General features: G+C 42.7%; 2 protein-coding genes and 1 non-coding gene across 3 annotated transcripts; 1 reads left to right on the forward strand and 2 right to left on the reverse strand.

Moving 5' to 3' along the window:
- Nucleotides 1-2,119: 2,119 nt before the first annotated feature.
- Nucleotides 2,120-2,971, reverse strand: LOC107280610 (uncharacterized). Its single transcript, XM_015779266.1, has one exon. It carries the CDS (start codon nt 2,969-2,971, stop codon nt 2,120-2,122), a length of 852 nt encoding a protein of 283 aa, XP_015634752.1.
- A 4,331-nt stretch (nt 2,972-7,302) lies between these two features.
- On the reverse strand, nt 7,303-7,408 carry LOC112938869 (small nucleolar RNA R71). The gene has a single exon (XR_003242189.1). It is a non-coding gene; the product is annotated as a small nucleolar RNA R71 (small nucleolar RNA).
- A 5,988-nt stretch (nt 7,409-13,396) lies between these two features.
- On the forward strand, nt 13,397-16,670 carry LOC4335317 (4-hydroxy-tetrahydrodipicolinate synthase 1, chloroplastic). The gene is made up of 3 exons (XM_015777990.3): nt 13,397-13,606; nt 14,823-14,903; nt 15,509-16,670. The coding sequence occupies exons 1-3, from the start codon at nt 13,473-13,475 to the stop codon at nt 16,434-16,436; spliced, it is 1,143 nt and encodes a 380-aa protein (XP_015633476.1). The 5' UTR covers nt 13,397-13,472; the 3' UTR covers nt 16,437-16,670.
- The last annotated feature ends 2,256 nt before the right edge of the window (nt 16,671-18,926 follow it).

The following is an 18,926-nucleotide window of genomic DNA, read 5'->3' on the forward strand; positions in this document are numbered from 1 at the left end:
GCAAAAGCAACATTTAGCAAATATTTGAGAGTAGTAAAATAGTATAGTAATTAATCAGCACTTAACAACATATCAATGCTGCACAGGCCCAACCATCTCTGAACAACCAATCCCAGTTTCACATATCTAAACTTCATAACAAGAGCTAACAAATTATCACCATCAATTATTATCATTAATGAATAGTGTGGGACTAATCACGGAAAAAATATGTAGGCCCGTTCATAACCGTGGGCATGATTATTCGAATAGTTTTACTCTAGCCCGAGGTGTACAAATTATCCACAAGACACAACCCCACAACATGTCACTATGTGCCTCAATACCACCACAGTACCTCGAAAAGGAATTGTGACAAGACCCCTTTGTATAACACGCTCAACAGAATGGTCACCCGCCAAGTCCCTAGTAGATGTGGCCGAACCTCTAGCCAAGTTCCCTTGGCTCCCAATACGGACTTATTGACATAGCCATTATGGATTTAGTGACATTACCACCTATCAACTACATACCATGGCACCTCTTGCTGGGACATGCTACACTACAGATCAAGCCGTTGCCCATTCAGTGTTGTAGTTAGTGCGGTTAATGCTTGATTAAATGTGCATCCATCCTTTCATTTGACCATTTTTCCTGACATTTATCATTTTAAGGGTTATTTCTCCCCTGAAATAATGCTTCTTATCGTCAAGGAATTTAGGCTACGTTCGTACCTCTGTTAAAAATTTCCAATTTTTTCTAAGGGAGCCCTGATGGTCGTGGAGTATGTACGTGTGTCAAGTCAACACTAGTATTCTTTTAAGTGGACAACACATTTCGAATAGTCCAAATATTGATAATTCGCTGCCTTTGGATCTACAAGTCTGTTCCAGTGGCGGGAATTTCAATAATGATGCAGTGGACATTTTTAGTCCTATTCTTGTGGACGTCCAGTACTTAGTGTTTTTCTTAATATGCTGATGCCAACATGCATGATCTTGCAGGGTTGGTTTGGGAAGAGCGTAGTGTCGATTAGACACAAATTGCAACTTTTTCATAAGCGCAGTATGTATCGGATGATCCATTTAAAGGGCTAAATATGCATGTGAATTCATGTGGTATGTGCGAATTCATTCCGGTATACCTTTCAAGGTATCTCGAAATTCATGTGGTGGTCGACGTTTTGCACGCATCCGATGTTCGATGGTATGTGCGGCCAGAGTGACCACTGGGTATGCAGCCGGTGCAACTGTGGCGCATGGTAGGAGTTGCATGGCGCGTGCTAGCGCGGCATGATTTGTCCAGTCCCCCAGTACAGCGAGGATGCTATTTGGTGCATAGTACGGCATTTAGAGCGCGGCGCTAGTAGCGGCCTTAGTGCGCATCATGATGCTGTAGGATGGACGCCAATGTCTGGCGCAAGTTTGGTGCGAGGCGCTCAGGCAGTGCGCGTGACAAATGTCTCATCGTTGCGATACAACAGATGATGTGACACTATTTGTGCAATATTCATTTGCAAGATACTAAATTCTAAGAAAAATTGACTATGAAGTAGTCTACTTTAGCCTACATTTCTTAGTGAGGACATTGATCTCACATGCTTAGGTGATGAGTATGCTTCTCTCATCTTCTAGTTCCTACAAGGGAACTTTTGTGCGAGAGTTTGCAATTCTCAAGAGATTTGAGGTGTAATCGCTTTTCTACGAGAAAAACAATATCCTTTACAATCATTGCGTGCGGTTGTGAAGGTAGTTCACGTCTTTGCATAGACTGAACTTGTCTCATGTCTCTCAAGATTACACTTTGTGGTGCCTTTGTTCCAGAATGTTCCTCTTCACCTTAGGCTATGCATATTGTCTATGTGAATAAAGTAAAACATCACTACTTCAAGGCAAGAAGTAAAACTTTATCATATAGCAAAATGCAACATAATATTGGAAATAAAGTCTAGCCATGCATGGCGAATCACGAAATAAATGTTATGCTCTCATAGAGCTTACAAAACCATTATTCAAATTGTTCCTAAAGCAACTTAGTTCATGAAATAAAGTAGGGGCATCAAATACTTAAATGGAATCAACTAGAGTATCGAGCTCTGCAAAGATCTGCTCCTGTGTGACGTCCTTTTCATTTGCTGTGCCTACTGCAGCTGCAGGGGCGTCAAGTGGAGTAGTGGTTGGGGAGTGGCCGTAGTGTGAGCATCAACCATGTGTGCTTCTGTGGATGCCTTGGCCTTCCTGCTGGCCTGGTATGCGTCGACGACGTGCGGGGGCTCCTCGCAAATACAACTCCAGTGGCCCCAAATGCCACACTTGTAGCATGTCTGGTCCTGCTGGCCATATGGCTTGTCATTGCGAGGTGGCTTGGCTTCCTTCTTGCCCTTGCCTCCCTGTGCTCCCTGGGTAGGAGGAGCTTTTCCCTCTGACTTCTCGGTTGCCTTCTTCTCACCACACTTGCCCCTCTTCCTCTGGACGGGCTTGCGGACCTTGTAACTGCTAGCATTGACTTCAAGGCCAACACTCTTGCCAGGTGGCTGGGAGACAAAGTTCTTGCGGAGAACCTCTTCATGAGACTCAGACACCTGCATGATATCGATCATCTCGTCATACTCCTTGTATGACGCCTGCCTGTAGTTACGAGCGCTTTGCATGGCGCTAGGGTGGAAGGTGGAGAGCGTCTTCTCAATCATCTCCTCGTCCGTGACAACCTTGCCACAGAGGGAGAGGTTGGTACAGATCTGATGCAGTGCGGAGTTGTACTCGGCGACGCTCTTGAAGTCGGCGAACCTCAGGCGAGCCCAGTCCTGCTCTGCTTGGGGTAGGATGGTGTACTTCAACTTCTCGAACCGCTTCTTGAGTGCGGTCCAGAGAGTGATTGGGCTCCGCAATCCCATGTACTCATTCTTGAGCGTGGCGTAGAGGTGGTGTCGCAGGAAGTGCAGCGCCTGATCGTTCTCATCAGGGGTAGGCGCACGGTCCTGCGGGGTGCCCATCCCGATCGTCTGGCGGAGTTTCTTGGCTCCAAGGACGATCTGGACGTCAGATGCCTAGGTCAGGTAGTTCTGGCCATGGTTCTGGCCATGCTGGGCCAGTTCGGCAAACTCCTGGTACGTGATCCCTGACGTTCTGTTGCAAAAGTAACAAAATATTCATAAGTTACTACTAGTAACATGGTTGCAAATATGAATGCAACTTTTTTCATGATTTTCCAATATTTCTTATGCAAAGGAATTGCTAATTATTCAAAGAAATGAATGTTATTCATAGTAAATGCAATTTTCAATAAAGAAATACTAGATTTCATATTAAAATGCATACAAATATTCATAAAAAAAGGTGCAAAGGTTGCATATATTCATATAAATACTGAAAACAAAAATTCAAAATATCAATTAACATTAATTAATGTTTCATGAAATTCAATTTCAAAATTTATAAGACATAAACAAAATGCTTAAATAAGAAATGCATGCGAAATGTGCAAATACAGGGGGCCCTTTACTAAGTTTCCATGCGGTGGAGGGATGAAAATGGAAATTTATGAAATTCAAGGGTCTGTGCCCAAGGAATCTCCATGCTGAGAGATATGCGCATAATTTTCAGAAAAGCCAGGGGCCCTTTTGCAAAATCGCCAATCTCTTTCCATCTTTCTTCTCTTTCCTTTTTTTTCCGTTGATGGCGTATGGCTGCTGGCGATGGGCTCGCGGCACGCGGTGGCCTTCGTGCGGCACTGCGGCCTGCAGGCAGCGCGGCGCGGCGGGCTCGGCAGGACGCGGCGGCCTGCGGGTGGCGCGGCGGCTCGGCCAGTCGCGGCGGTGTGGCGCGACAGGCTTGTTGACGGTCGTTATCTACCAGTTTCGACCGTCAATACTACCCAATATATGAAGACTAGCTATGCTTGCAATGCATTATTTCACAAATAAAACATTCTATTCCACTATGTGCTTGGAAACTAATCATGTAGGAGAAGCTAACAAAACGGAGGAGAATCGACAGCACAACAATCGATCAATCAAATAGACACTGTCGAGAATGAGACTTATGGATGGATGGGCCAAGAACTCAGAAATGAGCAATCATTCTGAGCCAAAACATGGTGTAAAATAAAGTGGGGCCCACATGTCAGCATCCTAAAGAAGGCTATGGGCCAGGGGAGCCAGCCAGGGTTCGGTCGAACCCCTGGTGGTTTGGCCGAACCATTAGCTGGCCCAATCCAGCCCATTTTCCACCGGCAGTTATCTACACGTATCCTATGACAGTTGGGAGCAATTCTACCGGTAGAAACCGTCATGAAAGTGGACACTTGTTAAGAGAAGGGTGAAAGATGCTCTTTGGATGCTTGACCATGCCACTTGTCATGAGGAGAGCAAAGATGCCCATAGGATGCTTGACCATGCCACTTGTCATGATGAGAGCAAAGATGCTCATAGGATGCTTGGAGCATTTCCACTCTCCCAAGGCACCTCATGGCCTATAAATACCCCTCTTCTCATTCATTCCCTCACACACCTCAAGAAGAAGATCAAGAGCTCTCTCAAGTACTGTTTAGTAGTTCTAGTGCTAGTGGAGTAGGAAATAGAATAGTCTTCATAAGTCCTCGAGTCTTCAGGAGATTTCGGTTATGGCTTTAATAGCTTTCCTTTCTTCTTTTGTAAGACTTACTGAATTAATAGAATATTCTTCTTTATACAAGTTCGGTAATTTATTCCATTCATATTACTTGAGTGCCGACTTTACTTTATACTTGAATCAATATAGTCATGTAACTAGCTTTCCAGATAGGTGTATTGGTGTGGGTTTAGTGTCCGATTATTCGGTTGTTGTACGTCGGTTGAAAGGATGTAGAGTAGTATTTAGTAATGTAAGCGCGGTGCTTAGATTATTATATACCATTAATTGGGGTTATATGCTGCAGATGAGAGGTGGGCCGCTGATGGTGACAGCTCAGTACGGGTATTCCTCCGCGTGTGTATATAGTCCTAAGTTAATTTCCTGGGGAGGGTACTCCTCCGTATTTAGCCCCGGTTGTATGGTCATGACAGGCTGTCGTAAGGAACTCGGCAGTAAGGGGTGGCTTCTCAAAACACCAGGAGGACACTGGGTACGGAGTATTGGTTACATGACAGTATAATAGCAAGTATAGACTAAAGATGTATGTATACTAGAAGTACATGAATGATACTTTTCTTATTCTTTCTCCAGTTAGCTTAGACTATATTTTAGTGAGAGTAGTTCTTAGTTCTTTCTTTTGTGTGTCAACCTACCCTTTGAACTGAACTAACCCATACGTAGACTTTGACGTATATAAGTAATATATGAATTGTTAGCATAGTACTCTCTTATCATATCTTCCCTTGGGATAAAATAAATACGATACCTTGGAATACTCCCGGGTGTTGGTATTTGATACGGTTACAGATAAAATTCGCAAGCGCACGGATATACCGATGTAGTACTTCCCCTACGGAGTATTCTAAGGGTATCGAATCCAAGGGAACGTGTGTGGTCAGATCTTCTTCTGGTTCATCCAAGGACACGAAGCTAATGATAGACTAGGATAGAGAGGATTCACTAGTGAGAAATAGTGTCTAGGGAAAGCTTAATTTTAATCCTAACGCAATACTTCAGGCACTGGCAACCCGCTGTTCCCAGATGTCTCTCTATTATGTACCCGGACAGGGAGGACTTAAGTGATCTCGAGGGCTGTCACCACCTCTACACCCACCTCAAACGTACTGTGGGATACGCAGCAATTACTGGATAATAATTACCTAAACACCACGTCTAAGCAATTAATATCTACTTTAGTGTTTATAACTCACCAAAGCAATCACTATATTTTGGTTGATTATAGTGAACAATAATCTCGTATGCTAATTACGAACTAACCAAGAGATAATTCTCACAAGATAAATCTAAATTACTCAAGAAGAATGTTATATTGAATTCAGAGTAATAAACAAAATAAAAGAAATAGGAGAAGATTACCGACAACTCCGGAATTCTTCCGACTCCTTCTACTCTACTCTCTTCCTATTCTAGTATAAAATATAGTACAATAGAGCCTCTTATAATTTAGCTCAAGCTTGGAAGTGTGTGTTGACGTGAGTGAAGTGAGGTCTTTATATAGAGGTAGGTATGACGGTTGTACTCTGCGAATTGTCGGAAATGCCCCGCAACCGCCATCAGGAGATGATCAGGACCGTCCACGCCAAAACCTGGATCCAACCGCGTTTACCAGGGTTCGGGCGAACCTGGGCTGGGCCCTCCTGGCCTGGCCTTTGGCCCATGTCCTCCCCTGGTCCTCCTCTATCCAATTCTTGGTATTTTGGGCTGATTTACTGATACCTCGATGAAGTTCACAACGTATCCTTGTATGGATACAGAATTCTCCTCACTTTAGTCTAGATTTCCTCCCAACTTCGGGGTTTATCACCTGCATACAAATACACTTGTGGAATACGTGAGATTAAACACCTATCACTATGTTGGATGTTTTATTATCTGATCTTTATGTAGCCGTTGGCGGTATAGAATCGGCATTTAACAACCGCCAACACCGGTTGAAATGCTATAATAGTATATCCGTGCGCTTGCGGATCACATCTGTAACTATAATATACCAGGATTATTTCTAGTGCTACTGCTGGGAATTATATTTCCAGTAGTGTCGCTAAGAAATACCAACAAGCATTTCTGGCGCCGTTGCCCGGGGAAGATAAATGATTAAGAGTTTACTACTTTCTAATAATTTTATATTTACCTCTGTATAAGTCATTGTCCTTTGTAGGCAAACCTTGTTTGTTTTCTCTTTTATGTGAAAATAGGGTAGTACAGGATTGGTTCTGATCTGCCGACCAATTTCATATCTGGAGTCACTGATGAAGTGAAGCTGACCCCTATCGTTCATCCTCAAGGTTACTCTATCGGCAACTAGACCAGCCAATTTCGCGCCACCAGAATTGCACGATATGGCTGAGAAGACCCTTTGCAAGTTCGCTGCTCCCTCTGCTGGTAACATGCCAGTTGGAACCCAAGTCAGCAGGGGAGATGGTGACTTTAATTTGAAGACCAGCTAAATTAACGATGGCGCAGGCTTGCCTGTTCTGTGGCAAGCCTAAGGAGGATGCAAATGCTTATTTGCAGCAATTCCTGTTAAGTTGTAGCACGTATACCGTCAAAGGACTCAGACTCCAACTGTTGTCGTTCTCCCTCCTCGGGAGAGCAAAATAGTGGTTCTACATCAACCGTGCAACGGTGAAAACCCGGAATAAGCACTCAACGGCATTCCTCTCATGATTCTTCCCGATGGGCAAGACCAACGCTCTTCATGGAAGAATATTTGGTTTGCAGCGAACGAGGGATGAAACCATTCTTGAAGCTTGGGAAAGGCTGCAGGAATGCGTCACCGCCCGTCCTCATCATGGGATGGACGAGTGGCTCATCCTGCAGAATTTCTTCAACGGATTAACAACGGATTAACACTCTCGTCCTGGGATCAACTGGACGCTGCTGCTGGAGGAGCACCCTTCTCAAAGATGGTCAGAGATACCACTGATCTGATTGAGAAGAGGCTCTCAAATATGGGTTGGAGCGAGAAACAACATAAACCCGTCAATGCGGTATGCACACCGTCAATGAGACGGAAATGCTTGCCGCCCAGTTGGATCTCCTTATGAAGAGACTGGACAACAATGAGAAGGACGCCAAGCAGGGTACCATTAAGGCCCTGGGCTCTCACATGGCATGTGAGGTCTGTGGCAATGACGGCCACTTTGGGACGAATTGTCCAAAAACCTGTGAGAATGTCAAAGCTCACGAACAACAACAACGGGTATCATCCACAAGGAGACCAAGGATGGAGCATTGCTTCATGGGGTAGATCAGGAATGGACCGAACCCACAAGGAGGTCAAAGTAAAACACTGAAGGACGGATAGCCTCAAAACTTTCATGATGAACTTCTTGGAGCGGGAAGAAAACGAGGAACCGTCAGTACCTTAAGCCGGCATCCTAGAAGCCGGGAATACATGTCGGTCAACCTGCGTTCCCAGTTATGAAGAGGCCGCTGCCTGCACCTAAGGCAAAGAAGGTGTGGCGGATTAAGGAGAAGACACCTGTTCCTGTACTTCCGGAACAGGGTGCCTCATCGAGCTAAATGCATCGGAGGTACGGTCGTGCTCGTCAGACCTAAAACGACGTCGCCCTTGCCAACAGGTAAATTGGTAGCTATCTCATATTTATTTCCCATTGCATCAAAGAATGTTTGAATTCTCAAAGCATGCATTGAGGTTCGAATTTGAGGCAAATTCTTCAAATGAATTTTTGTGAGCAAAATAAAATAAATTTTTTGGCAAAAGTTTGCACGGCCACCACCACACTAGTCGTTGGAATCCAACAGCAAAATATGGGGACAATTGGGTCCACCGGGGGTTCGGCCGAACCAACCGGCCTGGCACCGGCTGGCTGCAAATTTCTGCAGGGTAGCGGCTAGTGGGGTCCACATGCCATTACTAGCAGTTATCCATGCACTATATATGCAGCTCGGCTAGGAGAGGGAAGTCACACCATTTTAACTCATTTTCACTCCCTCTCAAAAATCTTGCTCCAAAATTCATTCAAAGTTTTGCAGGCTTACCTCAAATTCACACAATTCGCTGCATTTAGTTTAGACACTTTGCATATACAAGTTTGCTTTAGTTCGGTGCAAGGTTAATCGGCGGGTACTTGCTTAACCCCCGTCCGAGTAATCTTGTATTCTTGCTCTTTGTTGTAGCTATGAAGAAACGACTTTCGGGCATATTCAAGAGACGGTCAAGCTCACGGACAAGCCGACACGATAAGCCGAGTGCACCTTCTTCCGCGGATGCATCCATGGAGGAGGCTTACGTTCCACCAAGGCAGTACGACAACTTCAATCTCGACCTCGTGGGCGACCGGGAAATGCAAGCCTATCATATGCTGAAAGACCGAGCGTGTACTCAGACCTGATCATACGACTCGACCTTCTGAAAAGGATAGGGATGGATGCTGAGTTTCATACTATTTGGCGTGCTTTAGGATGGGATAAATTTGCATGTGTAGATGAGCCGGGTTCCCGTTTGCTTACCATGCAGTTTTTATGTGCCTTGCTAGAGGTAGGCGATGGTGTTACTTTCCGGTTATTCCGCAAGGAATATCACCTTTCTTGGAAAGACCTTAGCTTGCATCTAGGCTTTGACAAAACATGCAAAGTTAATTTCAGGGACACATTTCTTGATTTTAACAAGCGCATGTTTTGGCAAAGTATTTCGGGTCTCTCATCCTATAGAAAGCCTAGAACTAATGACATCCATAATCCTACCTTAAGGCTGTTGCATAAGTTGCTTGGTTTCACGTTGTTTCATAGAGCTGTTATCCGGATAGTGCGAACTAGTCCTCTTGTATGCCATGGTTAAAAAAAAACAAAGTTTCACCCGTTCAACCCATGATCAAGCAATGGTTAGAAAATGTGAAGTTGTCTGGTCCTGTTTAGTGTATTTCTTTGGTGACTCGTTTAGCATGAAGAGTTGGGACTCTGCTTTATATGCAAGTATTCCTATTACCCGCTCTTATGTTGATGAGACCTATTTGGTTCAATGCCACATACTCAAACATGGTCCAAATGATTATCTTATATTTTTGTTTCCCGGCTATACAAATGAGATTCTGTTACCTAACCCGGAGTTTCATTTGTATAATTGCCGAGAACTAACCATTCCACTCCAAGCGGAGTTGCCTCGTGATGTCTCACGCAGGGTAACATGACGGATGGCGAGAGAAGCACCTCAGGAGGCGTCTTCCTCTTCACCACCAGCAGATGTACAGGGACAGTTGGGACCCGACCACGGATGCCTCGGTTGGATCCAAATCCCAAAACATGATGCCAGAGGATCGTTCTGATAGAATGCTAGCAACAACCGGTGGCATGAGCCGCAGAAGCTGCACTGGGAATACTCGCGCTCCTTCAGTTCAAGTGGTCTACCTCCATCATCTTGGATGCATTGCTTAGTCTCCTCTTAAGGGTATCTGGGAGAACTTACCCGGAGGATGGATACACTTGAACTGCAAGCGGGAAATGTCCAACACACCTTGGAGGATTATGTGGTACAATCATTGGAACGGTAGCAGTCTGTTGATACACAGCTCGCAAACTTCAACACAATAGTGCAACAGCAGCAAGCTGACTGGCAAGCGTTTCACCGCTACCAGGGATTTGATCCCCGCCATGAGCTATAGCAAGAAGCAAGCTTGGGGGGAGATGTCTCTCCCCCCACTAAGTTAACTTGTATCACATTGCATATTTCCTTTTCAAACTGCATGTTTAAATTTTTGCATTGCATTTATAAACCTAAAAACAACATAAAAATTTGCAAAACCAAAAATACCAAAAAGATAGGTTAGATTTAATATGCTAGGTAAGACATGCTTAGTTCTTCATATTGAAATGATGAATAGTTGCTCTGTTTGATATCTCTCATATATGGATTCATGGTTAAGTATTGTCTCAAAATTTGAATCAGAGAAGCCAAAAATTATCCGGGAACCTGAGGTAAGTGAGCTGCACTTTGCTGATCTGAGTCTAGGTTGTTGCGAGATATGAGATAGTAAAATAAGAGTTGCTATGATCATGTTCTAAGTTTGACTTGAGTTCCGTATGTTTTATTTTCCAAAATGATAAATTTGAAAGTTCCTCATTTGATATAAATTCCTACCAAAGCCAAAAATATTCATATTGATTAAACCATATACATTCTGGTTTCTTGTAATTCCATTAAACTTTGTCAAATCCTTGTGACTTGTGTAGATACTTTTCATGCTCTGTGATCAAGATCATACACCCACATATGCTAAGCTTCTACACTAGAAGATAGCATCCGTATCATCCACCATATCCATGTTATCATTATCCACGAATAAGCTCTCCATCCATGTTTCCTTTCCAAAGAAAAATCCTTTGCAAAAAAAAAGAAAAAAAAAGAGGGAAATGTATGGCTATGAGAAAAATAATAAATTCATATTTTGGAGGAAAAGCATAAGCACAAAGGAGAAAGGAGAAGCATTTTCTTTATCCACATTTTATTTTCCATCATAGTTTTCCACCATATTATTCACACACACTTTGCACGATCTTGATCTTGAGTATGATTTATCATCTATTTTAGTCAAAGTTTTTAACTTAGTAATAAATGTGAATACAAGTATGCCATGTTTGATCCCTACCGAGCTCCATATATCAACCTTAGAGTAGGAATCAAAAAGGCAAATTTGGTGAGGAATCCATATTCATACACTTTGAGTGATCGAGAGAATCATTTGAGGAACTTGGCTTTCTTTTGCAAAATCATTTGAAAACTTCCGGAATGATAGTTGAATAAAGATTGGGTGATTAGTGCTCTAATTGATGTTCTGTCTCACAACCGCTCAAGACAAGGAGAGGCAGTGTCTCATGGGAATCAGGGGTAAGGGTAAGCCACCGTGTCAAACTTATTTGATTTTAGAGAGAGTATACATACCTTGCATCTGTATCTTTAAGATATACAGCGTTGCAACAACTCCTATCAACAATCAAGTCTTTATTCCTTTCGTCCTTTACTCGGGACGAGTAAAGGTTCAAGCTTAGGGGGTTTTGTTGACGGTCGTTATCGACCAGTTTCAACCATGAATACTACCCAATATATAAAGACTAGCTGTGTTTGCAATGCATTATTTCACAAATAAAACATTCTATTCCACTATGTGCTTGGAAAACTAATCATGCAGGAGAAGCTATCAAAATGGAGGAGAATCGACAGCACAACAATCGATCAATCAAATAGACACTGTGAGAATGAGACTTATGGATGGATGGGCCAAGAACTCAGAAATGAGCAATCATTTTGAGCCAAAACATGGTGTACAATAAAGTGGGGCCCACTTTATTGTACACCATGTCGGCGATGGCGGTTTTCGTCGGGAGTCACAAAAACGGAACGAGCAAGATGCAAGGATTTCATTTTTGCAATTTAATCTACGAGATGCAAAGAGGATTGTTGAGTTCTTACCCTTTTTCAACCTTGGTCTCCGGTAGAGCTTCGTGCTGATAACGTATTACACAACCCTCCAGCTACACGAAGTAGTCCAAGAGGGTCCCGTAATCGTATAAAAGTGGAGACACAAAGTTTAGGGATGAGATTCTCTTTTCTATTCAATCCTCCAATCAATTGTACAATGAGTAGCCTCCTCCTCTCTTTATATAGTGCAATCCAATATATAGAAAGTTCGGTGATGGGCCCAATAAGTGTATTTGGGCCAGGCCTTCATGGGCGAAGCCTAAAGTTTCTTAACAAATCGGTCGCTCCCCGCCCCCCCACGTGCGTACCTCCATTGGACCCACCCAGTTGTCTCCCCTTGTTCCACAAAAAATATTTCATCTAGTGTATTTACAATGTTTCATTATTTATAGATCTAATGTTGCAGTGAATTAAAATATTTTTTGCAATAAAAAACCCACATATTTTGGAAACCCTCTATTAAGGGAATTTGGTTTATTTTTGTTCCACGAAAAATGTTTCACCTAGTGTACTCACAATATTTCACTATATATAGATCTAATGCTGCAGTGAACTGAAATATTCCATTGTAACAAAAAAAACCCACATATTTTGGAAACGCCCTGTATTAAGGGAATTCGTTTCATTTGTTGTTCCACCGAAAAATGTTTCACCTAGTGTACTTATAATATTTCACTATGTATGGATCAAATGTTGCAGTGAACTGAAACATTTTTTTGCTATTTACTGAAACATTGTTTTTATATAAGGTGAAACAACACCTGATTAAAACGAGTAAAACATTCTTGATCTACTTAGTGAAACAATTCCGATATACCCGGTGGAACATCGTGCAACATTTAAAAATAATTCAATAATAAGCTAATTTTTTTCGTCGGAATATATCCATGTGTGGTCTTGTTTTGAAGATTTAATTGCAACGAATTTATGGTGCAATCAGATCATAATTTGGATAAGTAATTAAAGAGAAAAATCAGTTTTTAAAATAGTTTTGCATGTAAATCGGGTGCTAACGTCATGCTAACGTCAGTGTCCAATTTTAGCCTCCTTCCATCGGGTGCCCGAGCCGGAGTCGCGTCCATTAAGTTTTGCAGGGATTTATTTCTAAATTTAAAAATTAAAAAGGTTAAAGAAAAAAAATAGAAACTCGCTTCTGCACCGCTCGCTTCCCGTGGAATTTCCCTACCGAGAGTCCGAGACCCACCGGAACCGACCGACGACCGCGGTTTGCAAATTCCAGTTCCACCTTACCACCACCAGTAGTCCAGTACGATCACAAGTCCGACCTAAACTGCTAAACAAATCTTGCGCACCGCTTATTGCCGCCGCGGCGCATCCCCCATCCCCCATCCCCTCTGCACTCTCCCCTCTCCCCACAGCGAGACGCCAAAACCCTAGTCCGTTCTTTCTCCACGGAGGCGAGGATGGCGTCGCTGCTGATCGCCAGCACGGGGGGCGCCCACCGCCTCGCGTGGAAGGACGCCGCCGCCCTGGGACCCGCTCCGCGGCTGGCGCGACCTTGGCCCGCCGCCGTGGCTGCACCGGCGCCGCTGCTCAGGTCGTTTTCATCTCTCTTGGCTACTGCTGCCCCTTCCCTTTTGATTTTTATCCATTCCTCACTGCTGCGCGGAATGATCGACCGGGTGAGACCTGGATGGATGGGATGTGCTTTTTTTTTTTTTTTTGAGGGAAGGTCCGGAGACCCGGCTTCTATTTGAAAGCCATCACGGCAAACTGCTGGGGATGCCAGCGGATGGGATGTGCTTGGTAGTGTTGATTGGGGACTTATGGAATACCATTTTTGGTTGATTTGATATAGATTGCTTCAGCTGCGCAATACAGATGTTGGAGCTTGAGAGTCTGTATGGTTCTTACGGAATGTGCAGTTATTTTCGTTGATGCGCGGATTGCGACTAAGTTTCCCAGAGATTATCCATGAGTTAAATATCAACTACATAGGGCTAATTCTAAACCTGGACCGCTGAGTAGTATAGATTCAAGAGTTATTGTGCAATACTGAAAATAGGGGATTTTTATATGATTGTGCATTCTGTAGCAATTTTAGAGGTATTATTTTAATTTGGGAGCAAACACTAAAGGAAGTACATTTTAGACTAGCAAGTACTAGTTGGCTTGAAATATGTCTTGCAATCTTACCGCACAGAGTTTTTCAAATGGTAGGGAGTATAATTTGGATTAGCATCTACTACCTCCATTTCATATTATAAGTCATTTTTGACTTTTTCCCTAGTCAAATATGTTCAAGTTTGACTAAGTTTATAGAAAAATATAGCTGCATTTTCAATACAAAACAAACACACCATCAAAATATATTAAATTTTAGTTTTAATGAAACTAATTTGGTGTTTTAGATGCCGCTAAATTTTTCTGTAAGCTTGGTCAAATAAGTTTCACTTGGAAAAATGTCAAAGCGACCTATAGTATGAAACAGAGGGATTACTTGGCAATTGCAAACCTGTTTTTATGAGGTATAACCTGTGTGCATTTCTTGTTAGTCCAAGAAGGCTACATTAGTCTTGGTATATTGCACTTATTTTTATTCATGATGCCTTATGCTTTGTAATGCGTGAATTATCCAACCAAATATATATGCTACCATCTCAATTATTTAGGATTTTGTACTTCTGACGATTTGTGCAACTTCTTTTCTGTCATTTTAAGGAGTGATGAAGGATATTTAGCTCATCAACTCCCCCATATTCATTTTCTACTTTCATATGCAACACACTAACACAAGAAGTACTTTCATACAGGATTAGCAGAGGAAAGTTTGCATTGCAGGCCATCACCCTTGATGATTATCTTCCAATGCGAAGTACTGAAGTGAAAAATCGGTAATCTTCTCAGTTTGGAAGGAAAGAATTGGTTCCTTGTTTTATTTATGTTTCCATAAGCTTAGCTGAACATTAAGATGTCCCGTAAACTACTTTCAATTGCCACTTTTCAGTCAGAACTTCACATGTCCACATCCCGTTCTAATTGAATTTTTGTAACCAATTTTACTTTATCATGTTCCGAAATCATTTATTCCCCTGCTGAATTCAATGTGTACCATGCCAGCACCAAATCTCTTCATACCTTGTACCAAAATCCGAAATTGCTACTTAGAGCCATACGTTTGCTTGTGTGCTGTTCACTCGGGTGATGTGTAACGGTATAAGTTGGATACTGACTTACTGAGGACATGCTTCATGTGTATCAAGTTCAGGTCTTATCAGGAATAATCATTCACGCGTTAAAGAGAAATAAGATGTTCTTGCTATTTCCAATTTTGTGAAATGAAATAATCCTGTATAATCTTTTGGTAAATGGTAACCCAATTTTGTGCTTGGTAAATTTGTAACTTAATAATCATGTGATCCCTTTTTTGCACATGGGTATTTCAGTGCTTGATACCTATCTGCTGCTGAGATATGATCTTCCTTTTTCTGATCCGCAGGACATCAACAGCTGATATCACTAGTCTCAGAGTAATTACAGCGGTCAAAACCCCATATCTGCCTGATGGAAGATTTGATCTTGAAGCATATGATTCACTGATAAATATGCAGATAGATGGTGGTGCTGAAGGTGTAATAGTTGGAGGAACAACAGGAGAGGGCCACCTTATGAGCTGGGATGAACACATCATGCTTATTGGACATACTGTTAACTGCTTTGGTGCTAAAGTTAAAGTGGTAGGCAACACAGGTAGTAACTCAACAAGAGAGGCTATTCATGCAACAGAGCAGGGATTTGCTGTAGGTATGCATGCGGCTCTCCATATCAATCCTTACTATGGGAAGACCTCTATCGAAGGGTTGATATCTCATTTTGAGGCTGTCCTCCCAATGGGTCCAACCATTATTTACAATGTTCCATCTAGGACTGGCCAGGATATTCCTCCTGCAGTTATTGAGGCTGTTTCAAGTTTCACAAACTTGGCAGGTGTGAAAGAATGTGTTGGACATGAGAGGGTTAAGTGCTACACTGACAAAGGTATAACCATATGGAGTGGTAATGATGATGAATGCCATGATTCTAGGTGGAAATATGGTGCCACTGGAGTTATTTCTGTGGCTAGCAACCTTATTCCTGGTCTCATGCACGATCTCATGTATGAAGGGGAGAATAAGACGCTAAATGAGAAGCTCTTTCCCCTGATGAAATGGTTGTTTTGCCAGCCAAATCCAATTGCTCTCAACACTGCCCTGGCTCAGCTTGGAGTGGTAAGGCCTGTTTTCAGATTACCATATGTACCTCTTCCTCTTGAAAAGAGGGTAGAGTTTGTCCGAATCGTTGAATCTATTGGACGGGAAAACTTTGTGGGTGAGAACGAGGCACGGGTTCTTGACGACGATGATTTTGTGTTGGTCAGTAGGTACTAATAAGTGAATTATGCAAGTCCCATGTACGTTGATGAACATCGTTTAGTTACATTATGATAGTTTGCAGTCTTCCTTGTAGACATTTCAGCACTTTTTGATCACGCTTGATCGGTTATCAGTGTAATGGGAATCGTAATCGGGCTTATTTGTACCTTAAATGATAGGTATATTGAGAATAAGCTAAGAGATCATGTACATTATCCTTATTCGGAAATGCCCTATACCCTTGTACCATTTGTATATGCACCCGTTTCTGGTTGTGATAAGGGTGTCGCCTACCGGCGGTTACTGCGTGGTAATTGAGTTTATTGTGGGGACATGGTAGGTGAAACCGTCGGTAGGGTTCAATGAATTTTGTTTGAATTCAATTTTGGAAAAAAATAAAAATATATCTACAAGTATGAACAAAGTTTGTGAAAATGGTAGAGTTTACTTTATATTCTGTAGCTCCATAGAAATTGAAAAGATGTTACAAAACGAGAGAGAGGTTGGAATTTGATTGCTACTTTGTTTAATTGTATACCCTATCTGTTCTTAAAAAAACCAATCCTAGCTACGAACCTGGACACACATATATCCAGGTTCGTAGCTAGGGTTTCTCTCAGGTTCGTAGCTAGGGTTTCTCTCTTTTTTGGATGGAGTAGTAAGACATAAGAAATGTTCTGCAAAAAAAAGTAGTATGTAGTCCTGAGACTTTCAATTTTTTTTTGGATTTTTTAGAATTATTGCTGTTCTTTGTATTTTTTTCTTTTTATCTTCAGCACACCGTTAATACCATCGTTTACCGTGCGGAGTTTAAAAATTTGGACAAAATTTAGGATGTGAATTTATCGTGGTTACGAGAGAAAATATGTACTGTAAACTAGATATGCAGTGAAAAATCTGAAAACTACTGTTGTATAAAAAAATGGAGGCTTGTGATTAATCCACGTCACCGAAGTAAAATTTTTCATGTGAGTAAAATTTTTACTCATGGTTGAATCCGGGAGAAATTTTTAGTCTTGATAGCGAGATTTGTCTACATTGAATGTCTAGATTTCCAATACATACGTACATATTTAGATATTGGCAATTTTCCCTGGTTACCATGATGTAACCATGCTGCCATCAAGGTATATTCATAGTACACTTCGTCCTCGTCTGCCGAAAGAAACAGAGGCGCTCCCATGCCTTTACCCATCCCTTATTTCATGCATCCTAAAGAGCAACTGCGACATCCTCTCCAAACTAAAATTTGGCTACTCTATTAAAAAAAAAGTGCTCTAATAGTCTCTCTAATAGGATGGCCAAGGCATCTGGCTGCCCAAATCTCTTCACTCCTAGCCAAATTTAGCCACCCAACATCACTTCCCAATCGTGGGTCCCACAACTCTATCCCCCCCCCCTCCCTCTCTAGACGAGGTGATAGGCGGTCACCGACGGGGCTCCATTGCGCTAGGCCTCCACTACGTTGGCCTCTGCCCGCGGTTGGAGGGGATGGGGTGAGGGCGAGAGGGTGAGATGGCGGTGCAGTGAGGGAGGATCGAGAACACCGGCGACAAAAAGGGCAAGCGAGGGTGAGACATGGCGAGGGAGGGAGGGTGCCACCTGCAAGATAGCTTAGTGGCGCCCTCTGTAGCTCCGACATCAACGGCCATCGTGCCTCCGCCTCCCCGTCGTGCGAGCGTACCTCTGCCGTGGCTGAGGTCATTGCTCCTTCCACCGTTGGCTGATGCAGATCCACCTCCCCCATCACGTGAATCCACCGCCATCACAACTAGTGTTGTTGTTGCCGCCATCTTCTTGTCCTCTTGCCACCAGCCGCTGCCATCGGCTATCCATCCCTCTTACCGCATGCCACCATTGCCGACTTCTCCCCTTCTTGTCACTGTTGTTGCTACGGGAGGAAGGAGGATAGAGGATCAAAGGTAGCGTAGTTAGGAGGATGGTAGAGATTGACATACGGATCTTAGTGTCGTATACTCAGAATAAAGAGGGTAGATTGAGAGGTTGCTGGAGTTAGCTATGAGTTTGACTTGCTAAATCAGATGGAAAAAAAACTATATACTCCCTCCGTCTCATTTTAAGTGTAGTTGTGGGTTTCCGTGTCCAACTTTTGAATATTCGTCTTATTCCGTGTCCAACACCCTAAAATGGTGTTTGAAAAGCCTGATTTGAATTGTATATATATTGGATCATCTTAATTCACCAATCCAACGACCCAAAATCATCGAACCCAACGGCTCATATCGCTCCTCCTTCCCAACGCACTCTCCTTTGCCGGGGAATTTAACTATTTGCCACTTTTAGATTCGGCAATTATCCAAATACCCTTCTTAGGTTTGGAGTTAATTTTTTTGCCCTTTTATAGAGGTGGTCTCTTAACTATTTGCCATTTTTGCCTAACTATTTGCCACTTTTGCCTAAGTGTCATATGCCAAAGTGGCAACCCAAGGTGAAAAATGGCATGGGGACCACTCGTCAGTCTCTCCCTCCTCTTCATCTCTCCAG

Source organism: Oryza sativa, chromosome 4 (genome assembly GCF_034140825.1).
Source record: "Oryza sativa Japonica Group chromosome 4, ASM3414082v1".
NCBI classification, from domain to species: Eukaryota; Viridiplantae; Streptophyta; class Magnoliopsida; order Poales; family Poaceae; genus Oryza; species Oryza sativa.

What these genes read in the sequence shown, in the direction of transcription:
- LOC107280610 (XM_015779266.1), bottom strand. Translation starts at nt 2,971, where the DNA reads ATGGGCACCCCGCAGGACCGTGCGCCTACCCCTGATGAGAACGATCAG.
- LOC4335317 (XM_015777990.3), top strand. Translation starts at nt 13,473, where the DNA reads ATGGCGTCGCTGCTGATCGCCAGCACGGGGGGCGCCCACCGCCTCGCG. An exon ending in GCACCGGCGCCGCTGCTCAG is followed by an intron (nt 13,607 to 14,822) that starts GTCGTTTTCATC and finishes ACTTTCATACAG; the next exon opens with GATTAGCAGAGGAAAGTTTG. An exon ending in AGTACTGAAGTGAAAAATCG is followed by an intron (nt 14,904 to 15,508) that starts GTAATCTTCTCA and finishes TCTGATCCGCAG; the next exon opens with GACATCAACAGCTGATATCA.